Here is a 27,880-nt window from a genome sequence, read left to right as displayed (position 1 = left end):
CCCTTTGCAGATGACTGATATGTGTACAGGTCCAAAATCTGACAAATGACCTAGTGGCCTCATGGGTGGAAATGTACTCATATCTTTCATAATTAATAAACATTATTTTAAGAACCTGCTGAACATCCGGTGTTTCTCTGTCAAACGGTTTTGTTATATTTCAGTCTTATGTGATGTATATAAAGTGTAATATTGGGATGCAAACTCAACATTTTACACATTTCAACTATATATCTGACATGCTACGGGTTTCTTCTTCTTTTTAAGCCCATAACCCTTTGTGTGAGGTGTATACTTTTGTTTCAAGGTATATTTGTTTATGACTACCAAGAAACACTCTGTGACCCTGATTTAGCCCATTGCAGTAAAAGGTTATATCTTATCTTCTGAAGTGTTGGGTCTTAGATTACAATTGTGGTTCTGCTTTGTGCCAGACTGATAAACACAGACCCTCAGACTGAAGAGGAGGTGAGGTAGCTGAGATAGTAAACTAACAAGATGCTAAACTTACAATACAATGTTGTCTTCCTCTGTCTGTGGAGGGAGCATTGCACCCTCACTGTCTGATTCCCTTTTAACGTAATTAAGGACCTGTACTGATGGTGTGTGTGTGTGTGTGTGTGTGTGTGTGTGTGTGGTGTGTGTGTGTGTGTGTGTGTGTGTGTGTGTGTGTGTGTGTGTGTGTGTGTGTGTGTGTGTGTGTGTGTGTGTGTGTGTGTGTGTGTGTGTGTGTGTACAGACATGTCGTCTCTATGGTGTGAGGAAGAGCAGTATCTGAGAGGAAGGGTGTTGCTTTGGCTCAGAGGAAAGGTGAGGAGGACAAAGAGAGCCTCTGTCCAGGCCTTGAGCAAGCATCACCATCATGTGGCATGACTCTGTCCGGCACCAATGCTAGATAACACAACGACCAAACACATACCTAGGGTTCTTAGTCCACTGCCAGCCTCACACATGCACGTGTGCAAGAATACACACACACACACTTTGACACACCTGCATGCACGTACACACACGTACACACTCATGTACACAAACGTACACCTGCACACACACACACACAATTTAAAGTTAAAAGTATAACATTTATTTGGCTTTGCATCATACTTCCAGAACATACAAGGTTGGATGTTAAACTGTTTGGCATACAGAAATCCAAATAGAGTCAACTAATTTATTTAACAGTGATTCAAAAATCCATTAAGTGGATAACCCTCACAATTCCATAATGTTTAGTTGAAAAACATACAATCATGTCACGTCCTGACCATAGAGTGGTCTAATTTTCTATGGTAGAGATGGTCAGGACGTGACTAGGGGGTTTATCTAGTTTTTTTCTATGTTATGTTCTAGTTCCTTTTTTCTATGTTGGGGTTTTGGTATGATTCCCAATTAGAGGCAGCTGGTCATCGTTGTCTCTAATTGGGGATCATATTTAAGGAGTTGTTTTTCCCACCTGTGTTTGTGGGAGATTTATTTTGAGTTAGTGTATGTTGCACCTCTTCGTCACGGTTTGTTGTTTATAGTTTATTGTATGTCTTGCATAGTTTCACAGATAAATAAATATGTGGAACGATACACGCTGCGCCTTGGTCTCATTCATATGACAACTGTGACAAATCAAAACATACATCAATCATATACCTATATGAAGCCAATCCATCATCAAGAGTTATAGTACCTGCAATGAGTAGCTGGGTGTCCTTCCTGTCCTTTGTGATGTAGAGGGTTGTCATGAGGAAGAAGAGGCCCCCTAGGACCCCTACGAAGCAGCACAGCAGGAAACTACTCCAGACTAAGGAAACTGCACGCATGAGAGTCAGGTTGGTGTCTACTCAGAGCATCAGAGATCAACAGACAGATAGAGGCAAGAGAAGAGGCAGTAGTACCAGGGTTGGGCTCAATTCCATTTCATTTAAGTAAATTCAATGAGAATTGAATGAAAAACATTTGAAATTGGAATTGACCCCAATCCTGGTTGTCACTGTTCACTGACGTACAAACCCTACTGTTGGGCTGATAGATTTTGATTCAACAATAGAATGTATTGTAATGAATTGTAAATGACAGTCTTACTGGTCCTAGCAGGTAAGGGCTTCCGGCATCTCCTAAGAGATGACAGCCCATGATTTGCAGAGCTTCAGCTTCAGCTGAGAAGAAATACATGCAGGTGAAACCAGTGACTTATAATTACACTGCAATATACACTCAATGGACAGTTTATCAGGTACACCCATTTAGTACCGGGTCGCACCCCTCTTTACCTCCAGAACAGCCTGAATTCTTTGGGGCATGGACACATTGCTCAATTGGTATCAAGGGACCTAACGTGTACCAGGAAAACATTCCCCACACCATTACACCACCACCACCAGCCTGTACCATTGACACCTGACAGAATGTAGCCATGGACTCATGCTGCTGACTCCAAATCCTGACACTGCCATCCGCATGATGCAACAGGAACCAGGATTCGTTGGACCAGGTAATGTTTTTCCACTCCTCAGTTGTCCAGTGTTGTTGATTGCGCACCCACTGAAGCTGCTTCTTCTTGTTTTTAGCTGATATGAGTGGAACCCGGTGTGATCGTCTGCTGCAATAGCCCATCCATGACAAGGACAGACGAGTTGTGCATTCCGAGATGCCGTTCTGCACACCACTGTTGTACCGTGCTGTTATTTGCCTGTTTGTGGCCTGTTTGTGGCCTGCCATTCTCCTTCGACCTCTCATCAACGAGATGTTTTCGCCCACAGGATTACCGCTGACTGGATATTTTTTGTTTGTTGCACCATTTTCGGTAAACCCTAGACACTGTCGTACGTGAAAAGCCCAGGAGGCCGGCCGTTTCGGGGATACTGGAACATACCATGCTCAAAGTCGCTTAGGTCAGTAGTTTTGTACACTTGTTCAATTGTAACTGAATGCCTTGATGCCTATCTGCCTGCTTTATATAGCAAGCCATGACCACATGACTCACTGTCTGTAGGAACAAACACTTTTTGTGAACGGGGTGGTGTTCCTACTAAACTGGCCACTGAGTGTATTTCAGGGCAGATAAGTAGAATCAAGAGCACGGCATGCTCAACAATCTTTTGGGGGTGCAGGGTTGGAAAGGCATATCAACTTTGTTACACAAGAACACAGGGGCGCAACTTTGGTTTTAGAAGTGGGGGGGCATAACTATATATTTGTAGATATCCAGTCAGATAAACACTCCAAACACCCTACCTGACCGCTCGGAGGTATCCGCTTGGTCCTAAAGCACATCGTTTGGTGTCACATTCCAATGATAAAACTGGGTGGGGGGCCAAAAATGCTATTTCAGAATGTGGCCCCTGCAAGTACTTATGGCTAACTCACTGAAACTGACTGGTTAATGCATTTTGATATCGTGTGACTCTTCAAATTGCAGTGAATCAAACTAACCAGGAGAATATCAGCTAGAATGGCCCAGTTCAGTGATAATATAGTCTCCCCAATGAACCCCTGAGGAAAATTAGACATTTACAGGCACAAAAACAACATATGGTCAACATAATGTTTGTTCAAATGTGTTTTACTAAGCAGCTCCTAATGAGAGCAAGATGAGAGCATCAATCAATCAAATGTAGACCCCAAAGAGCAAACGAAAAAAACTAATTTCATACATTAGTGGCAGTAATCAAATCAAATCAAACTTTATTGGTCACATGCACATGGTTAGCAGATGTTAATGCGAGTGTAGCGAAATGCTTGTGCTTCTAGTTCTGACGTGCAGTAATATCTAACAAGTAATCTAACAATTTCACAACTACCTTGTTAGGTATGTGTAACTGGCTGTAAGGGAGTCAGGCGCAGGAGAGCAGAAGTGGGTAGCCAAAGGAGCCCTTTATTTCGGTGAACAAACACACGGCACTAAGAACACTAAACACAAGATGGGTTGACATAACCCAGCGCAAACCAGTCTAGCGTGTACATACACGAAACAACAAACAATTCCACACAAAGACATGGGGGGGAACAGAGGGTTAAATACACAACCCTTAATGAGGGAAATGAGAACCAGGTGTGTAGGAAAACCAGACAAAACAAATGGAAAATGAAAAGTGGATCGACGATGGCTAGAAGACCGGTGATGCCGACCGCCGAACGCCACCCGAACAAGGAGTGGAACCGACTTCGGTGGAAGTCGTGACAGTACCCCCCCTTGATGCGCGGCTCCAGCAGCGCACTGACACCGGCCTCGAGGACAACCCGGAGGGCGAGGTGCAGGGCGATCCGGACGGAGACGGTGGAACTCCCGCAGCATTGAAGGGTCCAACACGTCCTCCACCGAAACCCATCATCTCTCCTCCGGACCGTACCCCTCACCAGTCCACGAGGTACTGAAGGCCCCTTGCCCGACGCCTCGAATCCAGTATGGATTGAACAGAATACGCCGGGGCCCCCTCGATAGAGGGGGCAGAGGAACCTCCCTCACCTCAGACTCCTGGAGCGGGCCAGCCACCACCAGCCTGAGGAGAGACACATGGAACGAGGGGTTAATACAGTAATCGGGGGGAAGTTGTAACCTGTAACTCACCTCGTTCAGTCTCCTCAGGACTTTAAATGGCCCCACAAACCGCGGACCCAGCTTCCGGCAGGGCAGGCGGAGGGGCAGGTTTCGGGTCGAGAGCCAGACCCGGTCCCCCGGTGCGAACACCGGGGCCTCACTGCGGTGACGGTCTGCGCTGGCTTTCTGGCGCAGCACGGCGCGCTGAAGGTGCGCGCGCCGGAACCAGTCGTCCACCGCAGGAGCCTCGGTCTGACTCTGATGCCAAGGAGCCAGAACCGGCTGATACCCCAGTACACACTGGAAGGGGGAGAGGTTAGTGGAGGAGTGGCGGAGCGAGTTCTGGGCCAGCTCTGCCCAGGGCACAAACACCGCCCACTCCCCCGGCCGGTCCTGGCAATAAGACCTCAGAAACCTGCCCACATCCAGGTGAAAACCCGAGGTAAGGCTGATCGAGACCCCCAGATGTTCCATGAATGCCCTCCAGACCCTCGAAGTGAACTGGGGACCCCGATCAGACATTATATCCTCAGGCACGCCGTAGTGCCGAAAGAAGTGCGTAAACAAGGCCTCCATAGTCTGTAGGGCCGTAGGGAGACCGGGCAGAGGAAGGAGACGGCAGGACTTAGAGAAACGATCCACAACGACCAGGATCGTGGTGTTTCCCTGTGATGGGGGAGATCGGTCAGGAAATCGATCGACAGGTGCAACCATGGCCGTTGTGGAACGGGTAAGGGGTGTAGCTTACCTCTGGGCAGGTGCCTAGGAGCCTTACACTGAGCGCACACCGAGCAAGAGGAAACATAAACCCTCACGTCCTTGGCCAAAGTGGGCCACCAGTACTTCCTACTCAGACAGCGCACCGTCCAACCAATGCCTGGATGACCAGAGGAAGGTGACGTGTGGGCCCAATAGATCAGCCGATCACGGACAGCAGATGGAAGGTACAGACGCCCAGCGGGACACTGGAGGGGAGCGGGCTCTGCACGTAACGCCTGCTCAATGTCCACGTCCAGCTCCCACACTACCGGTGCCACCAGGCAGGAGGCCGGGGGGGTTGCATGTGTCCTAAAACCAAATGCACCCCCCTCCCCAACGTATTTTTTTTTCTCTTCACATTACCCTCCGCTTGTACTGTAAAAACAATTGCATAACCTTCCTCCTCACAGAATTAACTCTAAATAATGTTTACAACCACAAATAACAATAACTGTAGCAACCCTGTGTTTATAAACGCGAATATCAACTTTGCCACTTCAACATGCTTTTGTGGCACTGTCGATGCCACGCAGGGCTACGGGCCAGAACGTTGAGGGTTTGCTGACCACCACGAACAAGCTCACTTTTCCTGCCTGTTTCATTAGTTCAAAGTTGGAAATCAGATTTTTTACATTTTCATAACATATGTATAATTCTTTCATATTTTTGCAACAAATTTTCCACCAACAGGTTTCTGTGCTAATGCACCACACAACCAATAAACAAGCATTCCAATTTTGGGCGCCTCAATATCATGGTTTGTGTTTTTAACACCACTATAAATAGACCATGTCAATCTCGACACACAGAAAATACATCCCTCCCTACCTTATAGGCCTACCCAGTACCGAAGGCTCGACTTGACAATCTCTGAATGTCATTAACGTTTTTGTTGTTTTGCAACAGATGTCTCCTTCCATTCATCCAATGGCCGCTGCACAGTTTGGATTGATTGATTGATTTGATTTGTCAGTTAAAAAACATACATTTACACACAGCACAAAATAATGTTTTAAGTGACTAGGATTACACAATAAAGGTGGGGACTTTATCACAGCACAGTTGCATCACAGCACAGTTGAAAAATATATGGCAAATAGAAATCCAAAATGGATGATGTTGAGAGATAGATGGGAGGGGTTGAATGGAGCTGAAGAGTGGGACTAATAACAAGATAACCAATGTAAAACATACGGGGTCTGTAAAATGTATATAGGTTCAGAAATATTGTGAAATAGCACAGTTACAAATAGAAATCAAACTGGATGGACATCAGAAATAGAGGAAGGACTAAAAACAAACAAAATATAACTATTGTAAAATAAATTGTGTCTGTAATATGTGTATAAAATGTGTAAACTGAAGGTAGAACCCTAAGTGTTTATTAGTTTACTCCAATTGGGGGAAGTGTGGTAGGGTTTGTCGGGAATAATAAAGGTATATTCTTTAAAAAGTATGTATATCTATATAGGTATGTGTATGTATATATGTGTATAAGTATGCATACGTGTATGTATAAAATATATATATTTACCCCAAAAATATATGGGTGTTTGGAAATGATGCAGACAATTACATTGATGGAAGCAACAATCTTTCCACGATATTAAGCTGATCCACCCCTTCAAAGAAGTTTAAAAAAATAAACAAAATAATAATTATTAAAAAAAATTATAATAATAAAAATAAAGGCGGGGACTTATTTCCATTGTGGTCCCTATTTTTTACATTAAAAAAGGAGTGGCTTCCATCTGGCCACTAACATAAAGGTCTGATTGGTGGAGTGCTGCAGAGATGGTTGTCCTTCCAGAAGGTTCTACCATCTCCACAGAGGAACTCTGGAGCTCTGTCAGAGTGAACATTGGGTTCTTTGTCACCACCCTGACAGCCAATTTAGAGATTCATACATTGTGCAATGATGTGTCTTATAATGGCATCCAATACTTAATCTGCACTCCTACTTCCCGCAGCTATGTTCAGGGGATGTAGTATTTAATTATGTATTTTGTTTCCTTAGGGAGACGACAATATTGGGTAGGATTTAGACTTTCACTGTCTGGTCCACACTCCAGTCCAGCTGGCAGGTGTAATGCACTTTAAAGTTAATTGCCAACACCATATAAAAATCCACAGAAGAAGAAGACGAAGAAGATCAGGGCTGTGCACAGACCATTCAATAGGGCAGTTCTCGATCAGGGGCTTACACAGACCTTTCAGGGGGCAGGTGCTCAAACTGAAAAACGTTCATAATTCACATTTCAAAATGTACAACATATCAACTGCCTCTAGTGAGCATTTTTACTTTTTTGAGCATTGAAGTGTTGCAACTGTGGTGAAAATTAGGTTGTCAAAGTCAGGGCCGTCCAGAAGATTTCATATGCAGAGGTTGTCAAAATTCCACCGAAGAAGAAGGTGATGTCACAAGTGCTGTTGCGCGTACTGATAATTGCCTTCACGCAGCGTTACTGTTTTCTTTAGTGCGCATGTGCCCCAGAATGAGAATGTTGAGCAAAACAGACTAGAAAAAAAACACTGGCATTATTTATTGAAAGTTGCTAGCTAATTCACTCACCTCGCAGTATTAGCTAGCTAACATTTTAGAATCCAAATTGTAAAACATGACGGAGCCTCAGGCAGCACTGTTACTCAGGAGACAGCTGGCAGGTAATTTATAAACTGGTGGCTAACGTAGCCGGCTAACGCTCTGATTGCTTGTCGGGCTGCTATGCTAGCTAGCGAACGTTAACTAACTAATCTTTGTTCCGGCTTTTATATACTGTCATGTATGGACTATGGTGTGAAATGTCATCTTTGATTACTTAATTTTGATAGTTGAATACAGTAAAGTAAGCCCACCAGTGGCAGCGAGCTAGGCAGTTACGAGCTAGCTACAGACAGTTGATATAGGACACTTTTGTAGCTATGTTTATACAAAGTTTCGGTTGATAAAATAGTTCGATGCCTAGACATCTAATGCTAGATGTATGTTTTGGTTATGTTTATATTGTACGTCTATATTGGTTTTGTTTTGTGAACGCAAAACGACTCACCGGTAGCTTACTAGTTAACGTTTGTTACCCCTTTGTTTTGAACGTCATTTAGATGTCTAGCTAACATTAGCGGACACATGTCAACTGTAGCCATTGATGCACAATTGTCAGACTTTATATTAACGTTGGGGAAGACAGAGCCGTGAGTTTAACTGAACCACCCGTTAGCTAAATGTGTTCATTCTATTAAGTAACGTTATTTGTGCTACGATAGTTCTTATTTTTTACGAAATTGAATCCATATAAGGGACCTTTGGAGGAAGGACTCCAAGACGCTGCATCTCAGTGCAAGAAGCGTCACTGCAGTACCTGGTTCGAATCCAGGCTGCATCACATCCGGCTGTGATTGGGAGTCCCGTAGGGTGGCACCGGGGTAGGCCGTCATTGTAAATAAGAATGTGTTCTGAACTGACTTGCCTAGTTAAATAAAGGTTACATTTGTGGCATTTTGGCTTTACCCAGGCATCCTTTTAAACGGCCACACCAAGACGATGGCCAGAGCTTACCCATGATGTTGCACAACTATTTAAATCAATAAGTCATCGTTTTAGTCAAAGTATGATATTTGGGCTTGAAGTGACAAATCCGAACTGCCCATTTTGTGAAAATCTGTGCGAATGCGGTATCTTTTCCTATGATATGACATACAAATTATTTTCAACCTGTTTCGTTTAAGGGCTGGGTTTTATTTTAATGTTACCACCTGCATTGGTAAAGGAAATTAGGATACCTTGTCAGTTGCACAACTGAATGCATTCAACCTAAATATGTCTATCGCGTTTAACCCAACCTCTCTGCTCAAGGGCAGAACGGCAGATTTAAATTGTTCCTCTTCGTGACTGAGATGAGCCAAACAGCCTTCTGTCCACTTGGCCCCCTAAACAATGGAGCAAAAAAATATTGGGCGCAAACTTCAACTCTAAAACTAGCAGAGATCCCACTCTGGAACATTGATGTGCCTGTAGAGTATATTATGTTCATATTGAAGAATGAACCCAACCAGAAAGTGTATATTTTCAATATTCATGTTTATATATTTTTTTATTCATAAATGAATGTAAGAAAATTGTTATTGAACTCAAAATACTACTCATATTACAGAGAAAGCGATAATGCTTCATATGGCACTTTTTTTCAAATTTAAAGCACATACAGATGAAACATTATGGTGTTTTTAAAGCAGGGTTTCCCAAACTCGGTCTTGGGGCCCCCTCCTGCACGTTTTGGTTTTTGCCCGAGTACTACACAGCTGATTCAAAATCATCAAAGCTTCATAATGAGTTGGTTATTTGAATCAGCTGTGTAGTGCTATGGCAAAAAACAAAGCATGCACCCCGGGTGGTGGTGGGGGGTGGGACATTGTTAATGTTGTAAATGACTATTGTAGTTGGAAATGGCTGAATTTGTACGCCTATGTAGATATTCCATTCGGAGGCCCATTATCAGCAACATCACTCCTGTGTTCCAATGGCACTTTGTGTTAGCTAATCCAAGTTTATCATTTGAAAAGGCTAATTGATTATTACAAAAACCTTTTGCATTGATGTTAGCAAAGCTGAAAACTGTTGTTCTGATTAAAGAAGCAATAAAACCGGCCTACTTTAGACTAGTTGAGTATATGGAGCATCAGCATTTGTGGGTTTCATTACAGACTCAAAATGGCCAGAAACAAATAACTTTCTACTGAAACTCATCAGTCTATTCTTGTTCTGAGAAATGAATGCTATTCCATGCGAGAAATTGCCAAGAAACTGAAGATCTCGTACACTGCGCTACTACTCTTCACAGAACAGCGCAAACGGGCTCTAATCAGAATAGAAAGAGTGGGAGGCCCCGGTGCACAACTGAGCAAGAGGACAAGTATATTAGAGTGTCTAGTTTGAGAAACAGACACCTCACAAGTCTTGAACTGGCAGCTTCATTAAATAGTACCCGCAAAACACCCGTCTCAACATCAACAGTGAAGAGGCAACTCCGGGATGTGTCTTGTGTTCTTTTGCACATCTTAAACATTTTTTTGGGGGGGGGCAGTCTGAGATATGGCTTTTTCTAAATTAATCAATTTCCCTAGACCATCTCCTGGAGAAAACGGAATTTGGGGGAGAAACGGAATCAGGCAGAAAATAAAACTGATTTTACAGGACCCTATTACTGCGGCTCCTTGCCAAGTTCTCAGCGGAGGGAGAACACCTTGTTCTAAAGCCCTATGTGGCTGTGTCCCAGAGGCCTTTCTTGGTCCCTGCCGCTTTGTTTCTCAAAAGGGGAAGCCTTGAGATTCACATATTCCATGAACTCTCTGAACCTATGACCTCCTTGACAATGCTCCTCTGAATTGATTACTGGTCATGTGACTTAAAAGCGCCAGTCATATTTACCAGTTTCTCTTTTGCAATGGCACACTTTCAAAGCCTCCCTCCCTACAAATTCTGGAGTAATTAGAATTTAACTAGATTAACTTGATCTGGTCTATGCAAAATAATGAAACATTTGCTTGAATAAATGTGCTAATATGATTTAAAAGTAACTATGAAAACCTGAACGCACTCGTCAGTCTCCCTGTGGCTCAGTTGGTAGAGCATGGTGTTTGCAACGCCAGTATGGTGTGTGCGCAACGCCAGGGTTGTGGGTTCGATTCCCATGGGGGGCCAGTACAAAAAAAAAAATGCATGAAATGAAATATATGCATTCACTACTGTAAGTCGCTCTGGATAAGAGCGTCTGCTAAATGACTAAAATGTAAATGTAAAAAATGTCAGGGTTGCTGTTCAAAGGGTGTGTAACCTACTACTGCAGTAGCCATTTGACTCCTCACTCACCCGCATCAACAGCAGAACTAGTGGTCACTGCTCCTGTGCTTTGAGTTGGAGGTTGAGTTGCACAAGGCCTGATCAAGTTAGTGAATATTTGCTTCCCAATGCTTCACCAATTACTTATACAGTTAGAGGTGCGTTATTGGGACCATTCACATGTCTCTTTTAGTAGACTTCACTTTTGAAATGGTTGTTTCGAGAGGAAATGAAATAGTTGGAAACCACACGCAGTTGATTATTTTAGGACCAGAGCCCATGGTGTGACAGATGGGTGCAGTCCTTTGACTGTGCTGCTGTTTTAGCACAGCAGGGGACTGGCTGCCAGTGTGACAGCACATTTAAACCACATTGCACTTTTGAGTTAGCAGTTTAAATGTTTGAGTTGTTTAAATTGCTACTTAATAGGGATACAAATTATTTAAAGATCAACAGATTTATTATGTTCACAGAGAGGAACATTTAAATCTGAGTGCTCAATCCAGCATTCCAACACAACTGATTTGTGAGATGTACTTCTTACTTTATAGACTGGATGAAGTTCTGATGAAAAACCAAATTATTTTAAAATGTTTTCTCTTGATTTACCAGAGCTGAATAAGAACCCAGTGGAGGGATTCTCAGCAGGCTTGATAGACGATAATGACCTCTACAGATGGGAAGTCTTAATCATCGGCCCACCAGACACATGCTAGTAAGTCTGCCAGCACAGTTCCACTCTGATTTTGCTGTGTGGGTTGGTTGATAAGCCAGCTGGGGAGTATGTGGATGTGAGGAGGAATTTGCTTTGTCATATACAGCAGTTGTCCGTTCATGTAAAGATTTTGTGATCTTTTCAACTATATTACAATTAGTGTGAACGTTTAAATGAAATTGGGATCAGAATTATTTTTCTTTTTTTTGCTACTTTGTTAACCGGAACTGTGCGGTATGCATCTGTGAATGATGCAGGGAGGGGGAGACAGGGCAACCAAGTTGATTTGTGCTGGTAGACTACCTTATTGCTAGTTATTTAGCATCTCATCTGATTACATAGTATTTTGTCTTGACTGCATCAAACTGAGAGAAGCAAGCTAGCTAGCTAGCTAACGTCAGCTAGACTAATTCAAACTACATAACTATAACTGTCCCCTTCCAACTCCAGCATAGATTATACAATTTTCTCTAAACCATCTGCAATGGTTTTTAATTTTTTAATTTTTATTTCACCTTTATTTAACCAGGTAGGCCAGTTGAGAACAAGTTCTCATTTACAACTGCGACCTAGCCAAGATAAAGCAAAGCAGTGCGACAAAAACAACACAGAGTTACACATGGGATAAACAAACATACAGTCAATAACACAATAGAACAAATCTGTATACAGTGTGTGCAAATGAAGTAAGGCAATAAATAGGCCATTGTGGCGAAGTAATTAAAATATAGCAATTAACACTGGAGTGATAGATGTGCAGATGAGGATGTGCAAGTAGAAATACTGGTTTGCAAAAGAGCAGAAAAAAACAAATATGGGGAAGTTAGTGAGGGAGATATGAGTCTCCAACTACAATGATTTTTGCGATTCGTTCCAGTCATTGCCAGCAGAGAACTGGAAGGAAAAGCGGCCAAAGGAGGTGTTGGCTTTGGGGATGACCAGTGAAATATACCTGCTGGAGCGCATGCTACGGGTGGGTGTTGCTATGGTGACCAGTGAGCTGAGATAAGGCGGAGCATTACCTAGCAAAGACTTATAGATGACCTGGAGCCAGTGGGTTTGGCGACAAATATGTAGCAAGGACCAGCCAACGAGAGCATACAGGTTGCAATGGTGGATAGTATATGGGGCTTCGGTGACAAAATGGTTCGCACTGTGATAGACTGCATCCAGTTTGCTGAGTAGAGTGTTGGAGGCTATTTTGTAAATGACATCGCCGAAGTCAAGGATCGGCAGGATAGCCAGTTTTACGGGGGTATGTTTGGCAGCATGAATGGAGGCTTTGATGTGAAATAGGAAGCTGACTCTAGATTTAATTTTGGGATGGAGATGCTTAATATTAGTCTGGAAGGAGAGTTTACAGTCTTGCCAGACACCTAGGTATTTATAGTTGTCCACATATTCTAAGTCGGAACCGTACAGAGTAGTGATGCTAGGCGGCGGGCGGGTGCGGGCAGCGATCGGTTGAAGAGCATGCATTTAGTTTTACTAGCGTTTTAAGAGCAGTTGGAGGCCATTGAAGCTCGTTTAGTGGTTTGTTAACAGTGTCCAAAGAAGGGCTAGATGAATACAGAATGGCGTCGTCTACATAGAGGTGGATCAAAGAATCACCCGCAGCAAGAGCGACATCATTGATATATACAGAGAGAAGAGTCGATCCGATAATTCAACCCTGTGGCACCCTCATAGAGACTGCCAGAGGTCCGGACAAAATGTGATCATCACGTGGAATTATAGGAATTTTTCTTATTGTTTTAACAGAAGAAAAAAAATTAATTGCTGTTTAAACATTAGACTTTTTCCATTTGTCACATCCCTATATTCCAACCCCTGATATTTGAACATAATGAACCATATTTCTCTCTGCCACAGTGAAGGCGGTGTGTTTAAAGCACATCTCACGTTTCCCAAAGACTACCCTCTCAGGCCACCTAAAATGAAATTTATCACAGATATATGGCACCCTAATGGTAAGTATGAGTGTATTGCACTGGGTATGTTTTCTCTTGAAATTATTAGCACTTTTTTGTCTGTTTACTGTTGGGGAAATAAATGTAGGCTATCCCTCAGGAGGATCAGTAGTGTTTCTCAGTAAAGTAATACTTTTTTGGAACCCACAAATCCTTTACTCTGGCAGTTATTCACACGCATGCACGCACACACACACACACACACACGCATGCACACAAAAACAAGTAAATAAATCTGTTCTAATTTCATGTCTTTTATCCTGTTTGCAGTTGACAAGAACGGTGACGTATGTATATCTATTTTGCACGAGCCTGGTGAAGATAAGTACGGCTATGAGAAGCCTGAGGAGCGCTGGCTGCCCATCCACACAGTGGAAACCATTATGATTAGTGTTATTTCCATGTTGGCGGACCCTAACGGAGACTCGCCTGCCAATGTAGACGCTGCAGTAAGTCTCATTTTCACCTGAGGGGCCAAATCAGGGGTTTGAGCTCACTCTGATTACTGTTCTTTATAAATCGACAATCTGTGGATGGTTATTTAGGACAAAAGGAGTTAAAGGCCCAGTGCAGTCAAAAACATGATTTCCTGTGTTTTATATACATTTCCACACTGAGGTTATAATCATTTTGTGGAAATGCTGATGTTGCCCTTTTCGTGTAAGAGCTGTTTGAAAAGACCACCTGAAATTTCAGCCTGTTTTGGTGGGATGGAGTTTGGGTACTTAATTGTTACCCAGAATTTTTTTGATATTGAGTTTAAAACGACTGCATTGGACCTTTTAATGGTATATTCCATCCTGTAGTGCACAGAATTCTGAATGTTCCAGGTTCCCAAACATCATATTTGCCTTTGGAGAGCAAGAATCTGTCATCTTTCAGCTAAAATCTTTTCACCCTTCATTGTTCCCCCTGCAGAAAGAGTGGAGGGAAGACCGACATGGGGAATTCAAAAGGAAAGTGGCCCGTTGTGTAAGAAAGAGCCAAGAGACTGCCTTTGAGTGATTATTTATCAAGCGGCTTCTTGCTTCATTTTTTCAGGGTAAGTGTTGTGGACTTTTGCCTCTTGGATCTTTTACAAACCAAGTGTTGTGATTTTGAGGAGGTCCCAATGCTATTATATGGCATCTCTGAGTAACTTATTACACTGTTCACACTTCAAATTAAATATGTAGATGGTTCATTCATACCTCTTGAAGTCTCTGAAAGACTATGCCGGAAGTTTATTACAGTATATCCAATATGTGCTAAGTTGCCTGTTCTTGTCTTACACAGGTCTCCAATTGAGAAATAACATGGCAATGTTTTCCTGCACTCTATTGCATGGCTGGTCTTCATTGACTTTGTCAGAAACCGTCTGGCAACAACAGGCTGCAATAGAACATAACAGCTGTTACCAGATCCTGACTGAAAACCGCCAAGCAAGTGCCAACTCAAAAACAACAACAAAGCAAAAGATGAATAACCAAGTTTTTTTTTAAAGTCTATGAACTGCTTTTCAGGAAGATATTGTAAAGACCTGTATATAGCACAGACATAAAACTGGATAATATATCAATTGTCCCTATCCATCCAGCAAGACACTTAGTACCAAATAAATAGTGTTTCTGTAGGTAGAATCTGAGTCCTATAGATTCTTATGTTTTTATTCCACTTCCCCCTTCTTCAACATATGCTCTCGTGTGCATGAGTTCAGTTTTGTTACAGGTTGCTTTGACGGACAGGAGGCCTTGTAGGGAGCAGAATGGTAAGAATGCAATGCTGTTGTAGAATCCCTCTATTGGAGGAGAGCTGCTTTGGTTCTAGAATGACCGAAATATCAGGCCGAATTTGCATTTATGGCAGATGGACATAAGGGTGCATTACACGTACTGTAGCTTGCTTGTCATGTTGGGTTCATTCACCTCAGCACTTCAGGAAAAGTTGCTCTAAGTCACCATTTAACATATGAATAAGGTTATAAATGCAAGTCTTTATTTTGGATTTTAACACCATGCGGTGCGCCCCTTACCATGACCCAATTTGTCAAGTTCATGTGTGTTTCTTCGGAGATGGATATAACCATTACAAGTCATGCATGCACAAATTGAAGTCATAGGTAAGTTTTTAATTAGTATTTTTTTCCAAAAGTGCCTCCTCTTAAATTGCTTGGCAATTGCCCCCTGTATTGAACCAGAGTTTCAGAAAAATATGAGAAATTGCAAAACACCCTGTAAGTTTGTACAACGTGTCAGTTATTCTATAACATCAGGACAATGTGTAATTCAAATATTGGTTAAAATTTGGTTTAGCGATAACTTTCCCCTCTGTGTGGTGTACCGTCTTATTAAAAAAAATCTATTCTGATATTCAGGTGGTGTGGAGACCTATTTCTCCTGTATTCACCTTGATGAAGGATATGAATTGTGTAGTGTCCTAGATAGGATTTGTTATGCATGCTTTTAACTTTAGGTTTTCTTGCTGGTAGTTTTGGGGTTTTGATTTAAAATGTGTGAAAGAGTGTGTGCGCCCGTGCCCTTTTTTCTTTACCCTCTATTCCCCTGATCCTCGATTTTCCCCTTGTTTATTATTTTATTCTGTCTCTGATGGACTATTGCAGTTTACTTGCCTAATGTACAAAGACAAAATACTAATGTATATTTTCTGTGTTATGTAGTGAGTTCTTCTAAAATAAGATTTTTTTTCCCCAATAATTGCTGGTGTTTTTTCTTTTAATGAAATTCATATCTGCAGTGTTTTGTCATACAATCAGGCATGATTGATACACACATTATCTTCTTTCCTAGCATGTCATTACCTGGTCCTGACCAAAGCTCCCTGCCTTTTATCATGTGGTGTCTGGCCCCTAGGTGAAACATATCATGTACTTGTCATGCAACACATTACGCTAGATTTAACAAGTGTTAGTGATAGGATACTGTCATTTGGCACAAAGGTGAGAATATTATATGGGTCAAGTGTATTCTGTGTACAGTAGTGTCCCATATTCAGAAGAAAGCCATGTAACAACATTACACCAAGTGAGGTGTTGGTGTTTTGATTGCCACAGACTTATGCCGCGTTCAAGAATACTCTGACATTTCTGACTTGGAAACTCAACCAATAGGAAGCTCTACGTAAAAAAAGTGTATGTTAATTTTAACTGAGTTTCCGAGTTGTCTCACAATTATCCCTATCCCACATGAACAATTGGCCAGGCAGAGATCTTTGGAGAGCAGATTTGTCTATTTTTGGATGGGTTTCAGGGAGCTGTGCCAAGAACAGGCTCCAGTCTAGACTAGGCAAGGACCATTTGTCTCACCCTCTGCAATCAATTATTATTATTATTATTATGATCATTTCTAACATGTACCAGTCAAAAGTTTGGACACCTACTCATTCAATGGAACTCCTTCAAGACTGTTGGAAAAGTATTCCTTCTGAAGCTGGTTGAGAGAATGCAAAGCTGTCATCAAGGCAAAGGGTGGTTACTTTGAAGAATATAAAATCTATTTTGATTTGTAAAACACTTTTTTGGTTACTACGTGATTCCATAAGTGTTATTTCCTAGTTGTCTTCACTTATTCTACAATGTAGAAAATAGTACAAATAAAAATCCTTGAATGAGTAGGTGTGTCCAAATGTTTGACTTGTACTATAGCTAAACTCCTAATGTGTGTATTTCTGTAACTCTGAACAAGTGGAACTGATCTGAAACAATATTCAGGGTAGAGTATTAATATTTTAGTTTTTGACTCAAAGAAAAAAAATACTATCTTTGTCCATCCATTCAATATCAACCCCCTCTATCAATGTTGATAACCACTTGTATTCTCACACACAGTCAATGAAGATTAGGCACCTACTGTGTATTTCACAATGCATTTCAGTCAAACAGGGCTCCAGGCCTAAGCAACATCAGCGGTCACTTTGGGCCCCTGGCTGCTAGGGGGCCTGTCATGCCAAATAATGTCCCTCTATGTCACGATGGGATTCAATAAACTATTCTCGTCTGTTGCTATAGCAATGGTGTGATGACCTAATGATTTGAATTTTAGGTATCCTTACAGCCTAAATTATGTAATTTTCATCATCGCTATGCAAACAAGGCTGATTTCCGTGACAATTTTGTTGAAACAAGTTTTGTTTCGCTAATAAAATAACATGAATTCTAACTACTTTTTGGTACCTTATTAACATTACAACATGAAATCCATGTCTTAAACGTTACTACGTTTCGGAAATGGCAAAGAAAACGTGCAGTTTAGAAAATGCTGTCATAATTCTGTGCTGATAAACATTTACAATACATGTTTAAAAAAACATTTTTTTTTACAGATCATCAAGTCAGCTAATTTCCACTCCATTCATAGGCAAATCCATTTGATTCATACACTGGCTTGTCTGACTCATGTTTTTATTTTAACCTGCCCTTCCCTTATCTACACTGAAATAATATAATTTCAGAAGTCCTCCATTATGATTCTTTTTTTTTTCCTATCTCACATATCTCATTAATACACCCTTGAATATATATATATATATATATATATATATATTCATGTATGTATCTATTGTAGGTCCTAGGATACAACAATGAATAATGTGGAACAAATAAATACCATCATAGGACACCATACCTCTTACAATAATGAACACCTTGTGAAACAGCTGTGAAAACCAACCTGGCAATATTTAAGATTTTAATACATAAATGTTTATATTTTTTGTTACAGTTGTGTCATTAATTTATTTTCACAGATTTTTTGTACACACATGGCAATCATAGAGTAAAATACTGAATTCTGGTGTGTGGAATATAGAAGGTGGTTGCTGTGTGGGTGGGAGGTTCTGCCTGTCACTTGTTCTCAACAGCCAGCCAGTCTCGGAAGGGGGACTTGAAGAGGGAGACTGAAAAGTCCAGGCACTGCTGCTCTCTTTGTTCTGAGTTAATCTGTGTATCTCACATGTTATGTGCCCAGTATGATAGAGCAAAAAATATATATTTGCAGATAATGACAACATGACAACAACAGTAGCTGTAGATGATGTAATGAAAAGTTGGAGGGTGGTTGGTAATGGAGGACATCAGGTGGATCCATGTGTGTTGGGCTGAACCCCTAGGTCCTGCAGAACAGGAGCAGAGTTAAAGGGAACAGGGTAGCAGACAGAGACGTTAACATGTAAACACACAGGTTACACTTTACTGTGAGAAAATGTGATGGATTAGTGCAGTGTTATAAATGGGGGATATGTACTTTTCAACACTTTTGGAAGTTATAGCCTACCTCAAGATGGTCCCCCTCCGACTCGGAGCACAGACAATCAGACTGATCCGAACTCATTGGTTCTGGTGGATAGGATACCTCATGGGGGCTTGGACAGTCCTTGGTCCTAAAGTCATTTGGAGAGGTAAATTGAAGAGGCACATTTTTATAAACTCAGCATAACTACCATTTCTTGCTTTCTCAAATGTCAACCAAAGCTCAATATTCTTTGTCTATTGTGCTTCATTGAAGTGTAGGGCGTCAGGGCTTTCAGCGGTCGACCGTCCAACTGTAAAAGATTGTTGGCTTCCACCGAGGTAACCCTAGGAAGACAAAGAGAATCTAAAACTAGCTTCGGGTTATTTTGTGTGCAAATGCAAATAGGTGAGATTTTTTATATTCACTTTAAAGATGATGAACCCAGCTAGGAGCAAAAGAGCAACCTGCCATGTTAATGATCCTAACCTGATGAGTTAATTCTCCTAACCGGCTTAGATAAAATGCTACAAGGAAGCAGTGAGCAGCCACGCAAAACGGTCTCGAGTGGCAATCAATCTGCCCAATTAGCTGTTTCCATACACCTACTTATGTTGATCCTCCCACTGATTTCGCAACACCCACTTTCAGACACTCCACGTATGCAGTTACCCAAAATGTCCACATTTTTTGACTAGTCTTGCCAGCAATCTAAACTTGTAGTAATCATCGCCGAATAGTGACTGGGCAGACAGTACATGTGCCCAGGGGCCCTGACCTCCTGGGGGCCCCCATTGATTTTGTTAGTCACTCTCACTCAGATATAATTTACATGGCATAAGTCAAAATGTGTAGAATTGCAGAATATTAGCTGTATGTTTTTTCTCTCTGTCCCATGACAATATTTGTAGATTTGCATGAAAGTTTTATAAAATCGCTAAACTTCTCTCTGCCCCATGGCATAATGTGTAGAATTGCATAACGCACTTGTCATCTCCCGTCTGGATTACTGCAACTCGCTGTTGGCTGGGCTCCCTGCCTGTGCCATTAAACCCCTACAACTCATCCAGAACGCCGCAGCCCGTCTGGTGTTCAACCTTCCCAAGTTCTCTCACGTCACCCCGCTCCTCCGCTCTCTCCACTGGCTTCCAGTCGAAGCTCGCATCCGCTACAAGACCATGGTGCTTGCCTACGGAGCTGTGAGGGGAACGGCACCTCCGTACCTTCAGGCTCTGATCAGGCCCTACACCCAAACAAGGGCACTCCGTTCATCCACCTCTGGCCTGCTCGCCTCCCTACCTCTGAGGAAGCACAGTTCCCGCTCAGCCCAGTCAAAACTGTTCGCTGCTCTGGCACCCCAATGGTGGAACAAGCTCCCTCACGACGCCAGGACAGCGGAGTCAATCACCACCTTCCGGAGACACCTGAAACCCCACCTCTTCATGGAATACCTGGGATAGGATAAGGTAATCCTTCTAACCCCCCCCCCTTAAAAGATTTAGATGCACTATTGTAAAGTGGTTGTTCCACTGGATATTATAGGTGAATGCACCAATTTGTAAGTCGCTCTGGATAAGAGCGTCTGCTAAATGACTAAAATGTAAATGTAAAATGTTTTGCTGGGATTCTCTGCCTCTAACCCTATTACAGGGGCTGAGTCACTAGCTTACTGGTGTTCTTCCATGCCGTCCCTAGGAGGGGTGCATCACTTGAGTGGGTTGAGTCACTGACGTGGTCTTCCTGTCTGGGTTGGCGCCCCCCCTTGGGTTGTGCCGTGGCGGAGATCTTTGTGGGCTATACTCGGCCTTGTCTCAGGATGGTAAGTTGGTGGTTGGAGATATCCCTCCAGTGGTGTGGGGGCTGTGCTTTGGCAAAGTGGGTGGGGTTATATCCTGCCTGTTTGGCCCTGTCCGGGGGTTTCATCGGATGGAGCCACAGTGTCTCCTGACCCCTCCTGTCTCAGCCTCCAGTATTTATGCTGCAGTAGTTTATGTGTCGGGGGGTTAGAGTCAGTCTGTTACATCTGGAATATTTCTCTGTCTTATCCGGTGTCCTGTGTGAATTTAAATATGCTCTCTCGGAGGACCTGAGCCCTAGGACCATGCCTCAGGACTACCTGGCATGATGACTCCTTGCTGTCCCCAGTCCACCTGGCCGTGCTGCTGCTCCAGTTTCAACTGTTCTGCCTGCGGCTATGGAACCCTGACCTGTTCACCGGACGTGCTACCTGTCCCAGACCTGCTGTCCCAGACCTGCTGGAACCCTGACCTGTTCACCGGACGTGCTACCTGTCCCAGACCTGCTGTTTTCAACTCTCTAGAGACAGCAGGAGTGGTAGAGATACTCTCAAAGATCGGCTATGAAAAAGCCAATTGACACTTACTCTTGAGTTTCTGACTTGTTGCACCCTCGACAACTACTATGATTATTATTATTTGACCATGCTGGTCATTTATGAACATTTGAACATCTTGGCCATGTGCTGTTATAATCTGCACCCGGCACAGCCAGAAGAGGACTGGCCACCCCTCATAGCCTGGTTCCTCTCTAAGTTTCTTCCTAGGTTTTGGCCTTTCTAGGGAGTTTTTCCTAGCCACCGTGTTTCTACACCTGCATTGCTTGCTGTTTGGGGTTTTAGGCTGGGTTTCTGTACAGCACTTTGAGATATCAGCTGATGTAAGAAGGGCTATATAAATACATTTGATTTGAATTTGATTTGATTTAAAACTGCAACATTTTCCCTCGCCCCACAACCAAATCTCGCTTAGGGCGTAAGGACTGGCCCTGCATTCAAAGATGCCAGTCACTTTTTAGAGAAGACCTGACCTCACCCAGCACACGTTTTGCATTTGTGGATGCTTTTCGTCATTGAAAGTCACGCAAATAGTGGAGTCGTGCCATATATGGACTAGATAATAACACACGGGTCAGAATGTTGTTACATAATTTAAGATTAAATACAATAATTATTTAGTTTGACAATAAACAGAAAAAACTGTTGAAATCCCACTGTGGATGTATTCGACTGCATAATTCCATTGGGGGCATACATATTTTGTGTTGCAGCCTGAATTTAAAATGGCTTAAATTGAACATTTTTGTCACTGGCCTTCACACAATACCCGATAAAGTAAAAGTGGAATTATGTTTTTTACGTTTACAAATGAATGAAAAATTCAGTCAATAAGTCAAAACCCTTTTAATGACAAGCCTAAATAAGTTCAGGAGTAAAAATGTGCTGAATAAGTCACATAATAAGTTGCATGGACTCACTGTGTGCAATAATAGTATAATAATAGTGATTGTTGAATGACTACCCCATTTCTGTACCCCACACATACAATTATCTCTAAGGTCACTCAGTCAAGCAGTGAATTTCAAACACAGATTCAACCACAAAGATCAGGGAGGTTTAGGGACCCTGTTGGTAGATTGGTAAACAAAAAAGAAAAGCAGACTGAATGTCCCTTTGAGCATGTGAAGTTATTAATTACACTTTGGATGATGTATCAACACACCCAGTCACTACAAAGGTCCTTCCTAACTCAGCTGCCGGAGAGGAAGTAAACTGCTCAGGGATTTTACCATGAGGCCAATAGTGACTTTAAAACAGTTATAGAGTTTAATAGCTGTGATAGGAGAAAACTGAGGATGGATCAACAACATTGTAGTTACTCCACAATACTAACCTAATTGACAGAGTGAAAAGGAGCAAGCCTGTACAGAATACAAATATTTCAAAACATGCATCCTGTTTCCAATAAGGCATTAAAGTAAAACAGCAAAAAATGTGGCAAGGAAATTAACTTTTTGTCTTGAATACAAAGTGTTATGTTTGGGGCAAATCCAACACAACACATCACTGAGTACCACTCTTCATATTGTTAAGCATGGTGGTGGTTGCATCATGTTATGGGTATGCTTGTCATTGGCAAGGACTAGGGATTTTTTTTAGGATAAAAAGAAACAGATCAGAGATAAGCACAGGCAAAATCCTAGAGGAAAACCTGGTTCAGTCTGCCTTCCAACAGGCACTGGGAGGCAAATTCACCTTTCAGCAGGACAATAACCTTAAACACAAGGCCAAATATACACTGGAGTTGCTTACTAAGACGCCATTGAATGTTCCTGAGTGGCCTAGTTACTGTTTCGACTTAAATCAGCTTGAACATCTATGGCCAGACTTAAAAACGAATGTCTAGCAATGATTAACAACCAACTTGACAGAGCTTGAAGAATTGTTTTAAGAATGTGCAAATATTGTACAATCGAGGTGTGCAAAACTCTTAGAGACTTACCCAGAAAGACTCACAGTTGTAATCGCTGCCAAAGGTGATTCTAACATTTATTGACTCGGGGGTTGATTACTTATCTAATCAAGATATATTCATGTTTTATTTTTCATACATTTTTTACAAACGTTAGAATTCTTCTTCCACTTTGACATTACAGAGTATTTTGTGTAGATCATTGCCAATTTTTTTTACAATTAAATCCATTTTAATTACCCTTTGTAAATGTGGAAAAGGTAAAGAGGTGTGAATACTTTCTGAAGGCACTGTGTCTGCACTCTATAACCTTACCTATGGATTGTGCAACCATGAAACTGGGTATCAGCCAACTCAGTGACACCCACAGAAAACAATTATCAAGAGTTTACACAAATATTAGCACCTTAGCTCTTATTGCAGGATTTTGACTGTGGGAAATCATCTTCCCAGTCAATCTATTGTGTGTATAGGAGATTCATATTGCACTCTACAGACTTACCTATGGATTGCAATTTGAATATTCAATACGCACAATAGGCTGACTGAGAAGGTGATTTCCCACAGTCAAAGTCCTGCAATAAGAGCTAAAACGCTAATGTTTAAAATCTACATAGTTGTTTCTGTGGGTGTCACTGAGTAAGCTGATACCCCGTTTCATGGGTGCACGATAGTATGCCACCAATGCAATTATGCAGTCTAATACATCCACAGTGGTTTTTCAACAGTTTTTCTGTTTATTGTCAAGCTAATTAATTATTGTATTACATTTTTATTATGTAACAACATTCCTAGGGAGGACCAAACCTGCCATAATTAGAAATACATATATAAATGCACATAGATAAATGAATGAAAAAAAAACACACAATTAAATGAGCAAGGAAATACAAAAATACTATTTAAAATTAATTCATTTTCTCTACATATCTATGTATTTCTTTATCTATGTATTATCTAATTATTCAAACTTTAATTCATTTATATGTTTATTAATTAATTAATTTCTGTATTTCGTCTTCCAACATGATAAACAGCGGGTGTCAATCAAACGTCTGTGGGTGGTATCTAACACAACATTGGTTGATCAATGTAACAGCACGTTGCTTGTTTGCTTTTGCATTTTTTTGTCTAAGTTTGCGCCACCTATGTGAAGCTAGCTACAATAGGGGAATTTGCTGTTCGCCTTCTAAATAAAAGTCCTTAATTGAAACAGATGCAAACAGAGGCAAATAGTGGAATCATGCCATAATTGGAGTAGATAATGCTTAACAAGGTTGGAATGCTGTTATATAAATTCAACAAAAGACAATAACTAAATAAAAATCGTTGAAGTCGCAATGTGGATGTATTAGACTTCAGAATTGAATTCGGGGCATATTGTATGCATTGTACAGCCTTGCCTATGGGTCTTGGGTCCATGAAATGATAACAACTGTGAAGATTTTACACAAATATTAGCATCTTAGCTCTTATTGCAGGACTTTAACTGTGGGAAATCACCTCATTATTCAGCCTATTGTTTGTATTTAACATTCATATTGCAAAGTACAGCTTTACCTATGGATCTTGAAATGGGCACAGGAGGTTGGTGGCCCCTTAATTGGAGAGGACGGGCTCCTGGTAATAGCTGGAGCGCAATGGCTAGAATGGTTAAAAACACATCAATCATATGGAAACCACATGTTTGACTTTGTTCCATTTATTCCATTCCAGCCATGACGATGAGCCTGTCCTCCTATAGCTCCTCCCACCAGCCTCCTCAGTGACACCAACAGAGCACAACTGTGAAGAGTTTACACAAATATGAGCATTGTAGCTTATATTGCATGACTTTGAATATGGCACATTGCCTCACCAGGGTCTGTTGTGTGTATTGGACATTCATATGTACAGCCTTACATGATCTTGGGTTTAATGAAATGGGGTATCAGCCACAGTGCGTCAATGTAATGGCAAAAATGTAGATTTCCCCCAAAATAGACATACCCAAAAGTAACTGCTTTTAATGAGCAGTTATATGATAAGGACGTGCATAAACTAGATATCATTGGAAATAAAACACCTGGGTGATTACAAGGAAATGGTCAGAACATAGATATGAATGGCACAGTTCAGATCACACAAGATCAAGCACACAAAGTAAAGTTTTGTTATTTTGAAAGTCGTCTTTTATTGATGAATAGAGCTTGAAACTCATCAGATGGCTTCCATAAGTCAAAAAAAGTCTGGGGGGAAATGGAATTGGTAGACACTAGTAAGGGGTGTCAGGTACGGTCAAGGGACATCTCCAAGTGTCCCCTCAACCTCTTCAAAGTGTCCTAAGTGAAATGAGGTGATCCCACTGCTATTACACATTGAATATGTCTAAAAGCTATTGGCCACCATAAAAACAACATTTCTACAATATCAACCTCTCTCAAATATTGTGGTGGTGTCAGGGGACATCCAAATGTCCTTTCAACCTCTCCAAAGTGTCCGAATGGGGTATTTCCACTGCTATTACACAGTGAATAAGTCTAAAAGGCATTGGTCCTACATTAATAAGAATTATTTGCAAGAAAAATAATGAGAACAGATATACATTATAAATGTAACTGGGCTTGACTCCTGTGAGACGATCATACCCTGCAGTCCCCTTCTTCTTGTCATTCTCCTCATCCTTCTGTGGGTAATTTATGTGAAGAGTACAGCTGATGGCCAAGAAACGTTTTTCAACGTTTCATCGCCAGTCCCATGTACATCACCAGGGAAATGTACAAGAGCATGTTGCCCATCGTGACATGTTTCCAGTGCTTCTTCTTCTCCCCTGCTGCTTCTTGTGCCCATAATTGTTGGTATTGGAAATTAGTGTCCCCAGCACAGAGGTGGTGAAGTAGAGCTGAAACAGCTGTAAGGTTGGTGTATGTTTGAGTACTGTCCAACTGTGGGCCTACAGGTTGATTGGGTCTGAACCTGGGTGGCAGTGTTGTAGTACTCGAGATTGAGTCCAGTCTCCAGACCACATATTGAGTGTTTCGTTCTTGTCTCAGTGAAGGATACTTTTTTACTCGGTCTTGACTCGGTCTCAGACAGAGCGGAGTCCTTATTTCTTCCCAAGACCAGCTGAGACCAGCGGAGTAAAAATCTCATAATTATCAGCTTCCATTCAGTCAGCGCATAAAACCGCTTTGCCAGGACAAATATACAGTGCCTTTGGAAAGTATTCAGATCCCTTGAGTTTTCCAACATTTTGTTACATTACAGACGTATTCTAGTTTTTACTCATCAATCTACACACAATACCCTATAATGACAAAATTTCAACAGGTTTTCTGAAATTTTTGCAAATGTATTAAAATGAAATACAGAAATACCTGATTTACATGAGTATTCAGACCTTTGCTATGAGACTCGAAATTCAGCTCAGGTGCATCCTGTTTCCATTGAGCATCCTTGAGATGTTTCTACAACTTGATTGGAGTCCACCTGTGATAAATTCAATTGATTGGACATGATTTGGAAAGACACACACCTGTCTATATAAGGTCACACAGTTGACAGTGGATGTCAGAGCAAAATCCAAGCCATGTGGTTGAAGGAACAGGATTGTGTTGAGGCACAGCTCTGGGGAAGGGTACCAAAACATTGATGCAGCATTGAAGGTTCCAAAGAACACAGTGGCCTCCATTATTTTTGAATGCAAGGTGTTTGGAACCACCAAGACTCTTCCTAGAGCTGGCCGCCCGGCCAAACTGAGGAATTGGGGGAGAATGGCCTTGGTGAGGGAGGTGATAGCTGTGCAGCAACGCTCCCCATCCAACCTGACAGAGCTTGAGAGGATCTGCAGAGAAGAATGGGAGAAACTCCCCAAATACAGGTGTGCCAAGCTTGTAGCGACATACCCAAGAAGACTCGAGGCTGTAATCGCTACCAAAGGTGCTTCAACAAAGTACTGAGTAAAGGTTCTGAATACTTATGTAAATGTGATACTGAAGTTTTAATATTTGTGTACATTTGCAAACATTTCTAAACCTGTTTTTGCTTTGTCATTATGGGGTGTTGTGTGTAGATTGAGGGGGAGAAAACATTTAGAATAAAGCTGTAACGTTACAAAATGTGGAAAAAGTCAAGTGGTCTAAATACTTTCTAACGGCACTGCATGTGTAAACTCTTAACAGTTGTGTTCTGTGGATGTCACTGAATGGGCTGATACCGCATTTCATTGACCCACAATCCATAAGGCTGTACAGTTAATTATAAGGATGCCCCGAATGCAATTATGAAGTCTAATACATCAGTGCCATTTCAACTGATTTGTCCTTTCTGTCATTAACTTGTTTTTCTTGAATTTATGTAACAACATTCCAAACTTGTTAAGCATTATATAGATAATATTATATAATCCAATTGTAGGCATTGTTCCTCTGTTTGCTTCAGTTTCAATGCAGGACTTAGCTTTTGAAGGTGAACAAATTCAGCTTTTGTGGCTAAATGTCATTGTGGCTAGCGCCACATAGGTACCTCTGGCAGTGCTGTCCAGATGACCTGCTTTTTCTTTGTTAATCTCCAGACATAGAGTGCCTTGCAAAAGTATTCAACC

The 27,880-nt window shown here is 41.6% G+C and overlaps 1 protein-coding gene across 1 annotated transcript; it reads left to right on the top strand.

The window, feature by feature from the left end:
• The first annotated feature begins 7,747 nt into the window (after window positions 1-7,747).
• Window positions 7,748-17,962, top strand: LOC106567414 (ubiquitin-conjugating enzyme E2 G1). Its single transcript, XM_014136621.3, has 6 exons — window positions 7,748-7,951; window positions 11,736-11,838; window positions 13,711-13,808; window positions 14,079-14,257; window positions 14,727-14,850; window positions 15,084-17,962. Exons 1-5 carry the CDS (start codon window positions 7,906-7,908, stop codon window positions 14,811-14,813), a joined length of 513 nt encoding a protein of 170 aa, XP_013992096.1. The 5' UTR covers window positions 7,748-7,905; the 3' UTR covers window positions 14,814-14,850; window positions 15,084-17,962.
• Window positions 17,963-27,880: the final 9,918 nt, after the last annotated feature.

The sequence above is a fragment of the Salmo salar genome, chromosome 13 (assembly GCF_965601325.2).
Source record: "Salmo salar chromosome 13, fSalSal1, whole genome shotgun sequence".
NCBI classification, from domain to species: Eukaryota; Metazoa; Chordata; class Actinopteri; order Salmoniformes; family Salmonidae; genus Salmo; species Salmo salar.
The sequence above is the reverse complement of the archived record's forward strand: the minus strand, read 5'-3'. Positions and strand labels throughout refer to the sequence as shown.

Excerpts from the sequence above, each read along its gene's own strand:
- LOC106567414 (XM_014136621.3), top strand. The coding sequence starts at position 7,906 with ATGACGGAGCCTCAGGCAGCACTGTTACTCAGGAGACAGCTGGCAG. Across the intron at positions 11,839-13,710 it reads GGCCCACCAGACACATGCTA|TGAAGGCGGTGTGTTTAAAG; the intron begins GTAAGTCTGCCA and ends TCTCTGCCACAG. Across the intron at positions 13,809-14,078 it reads AGATATATGGCACCCTAATG|TTGACAAGAACGGTGACGTA; the intron begins GTAAGTATGAGT and ends TCCTGTTTGCAG.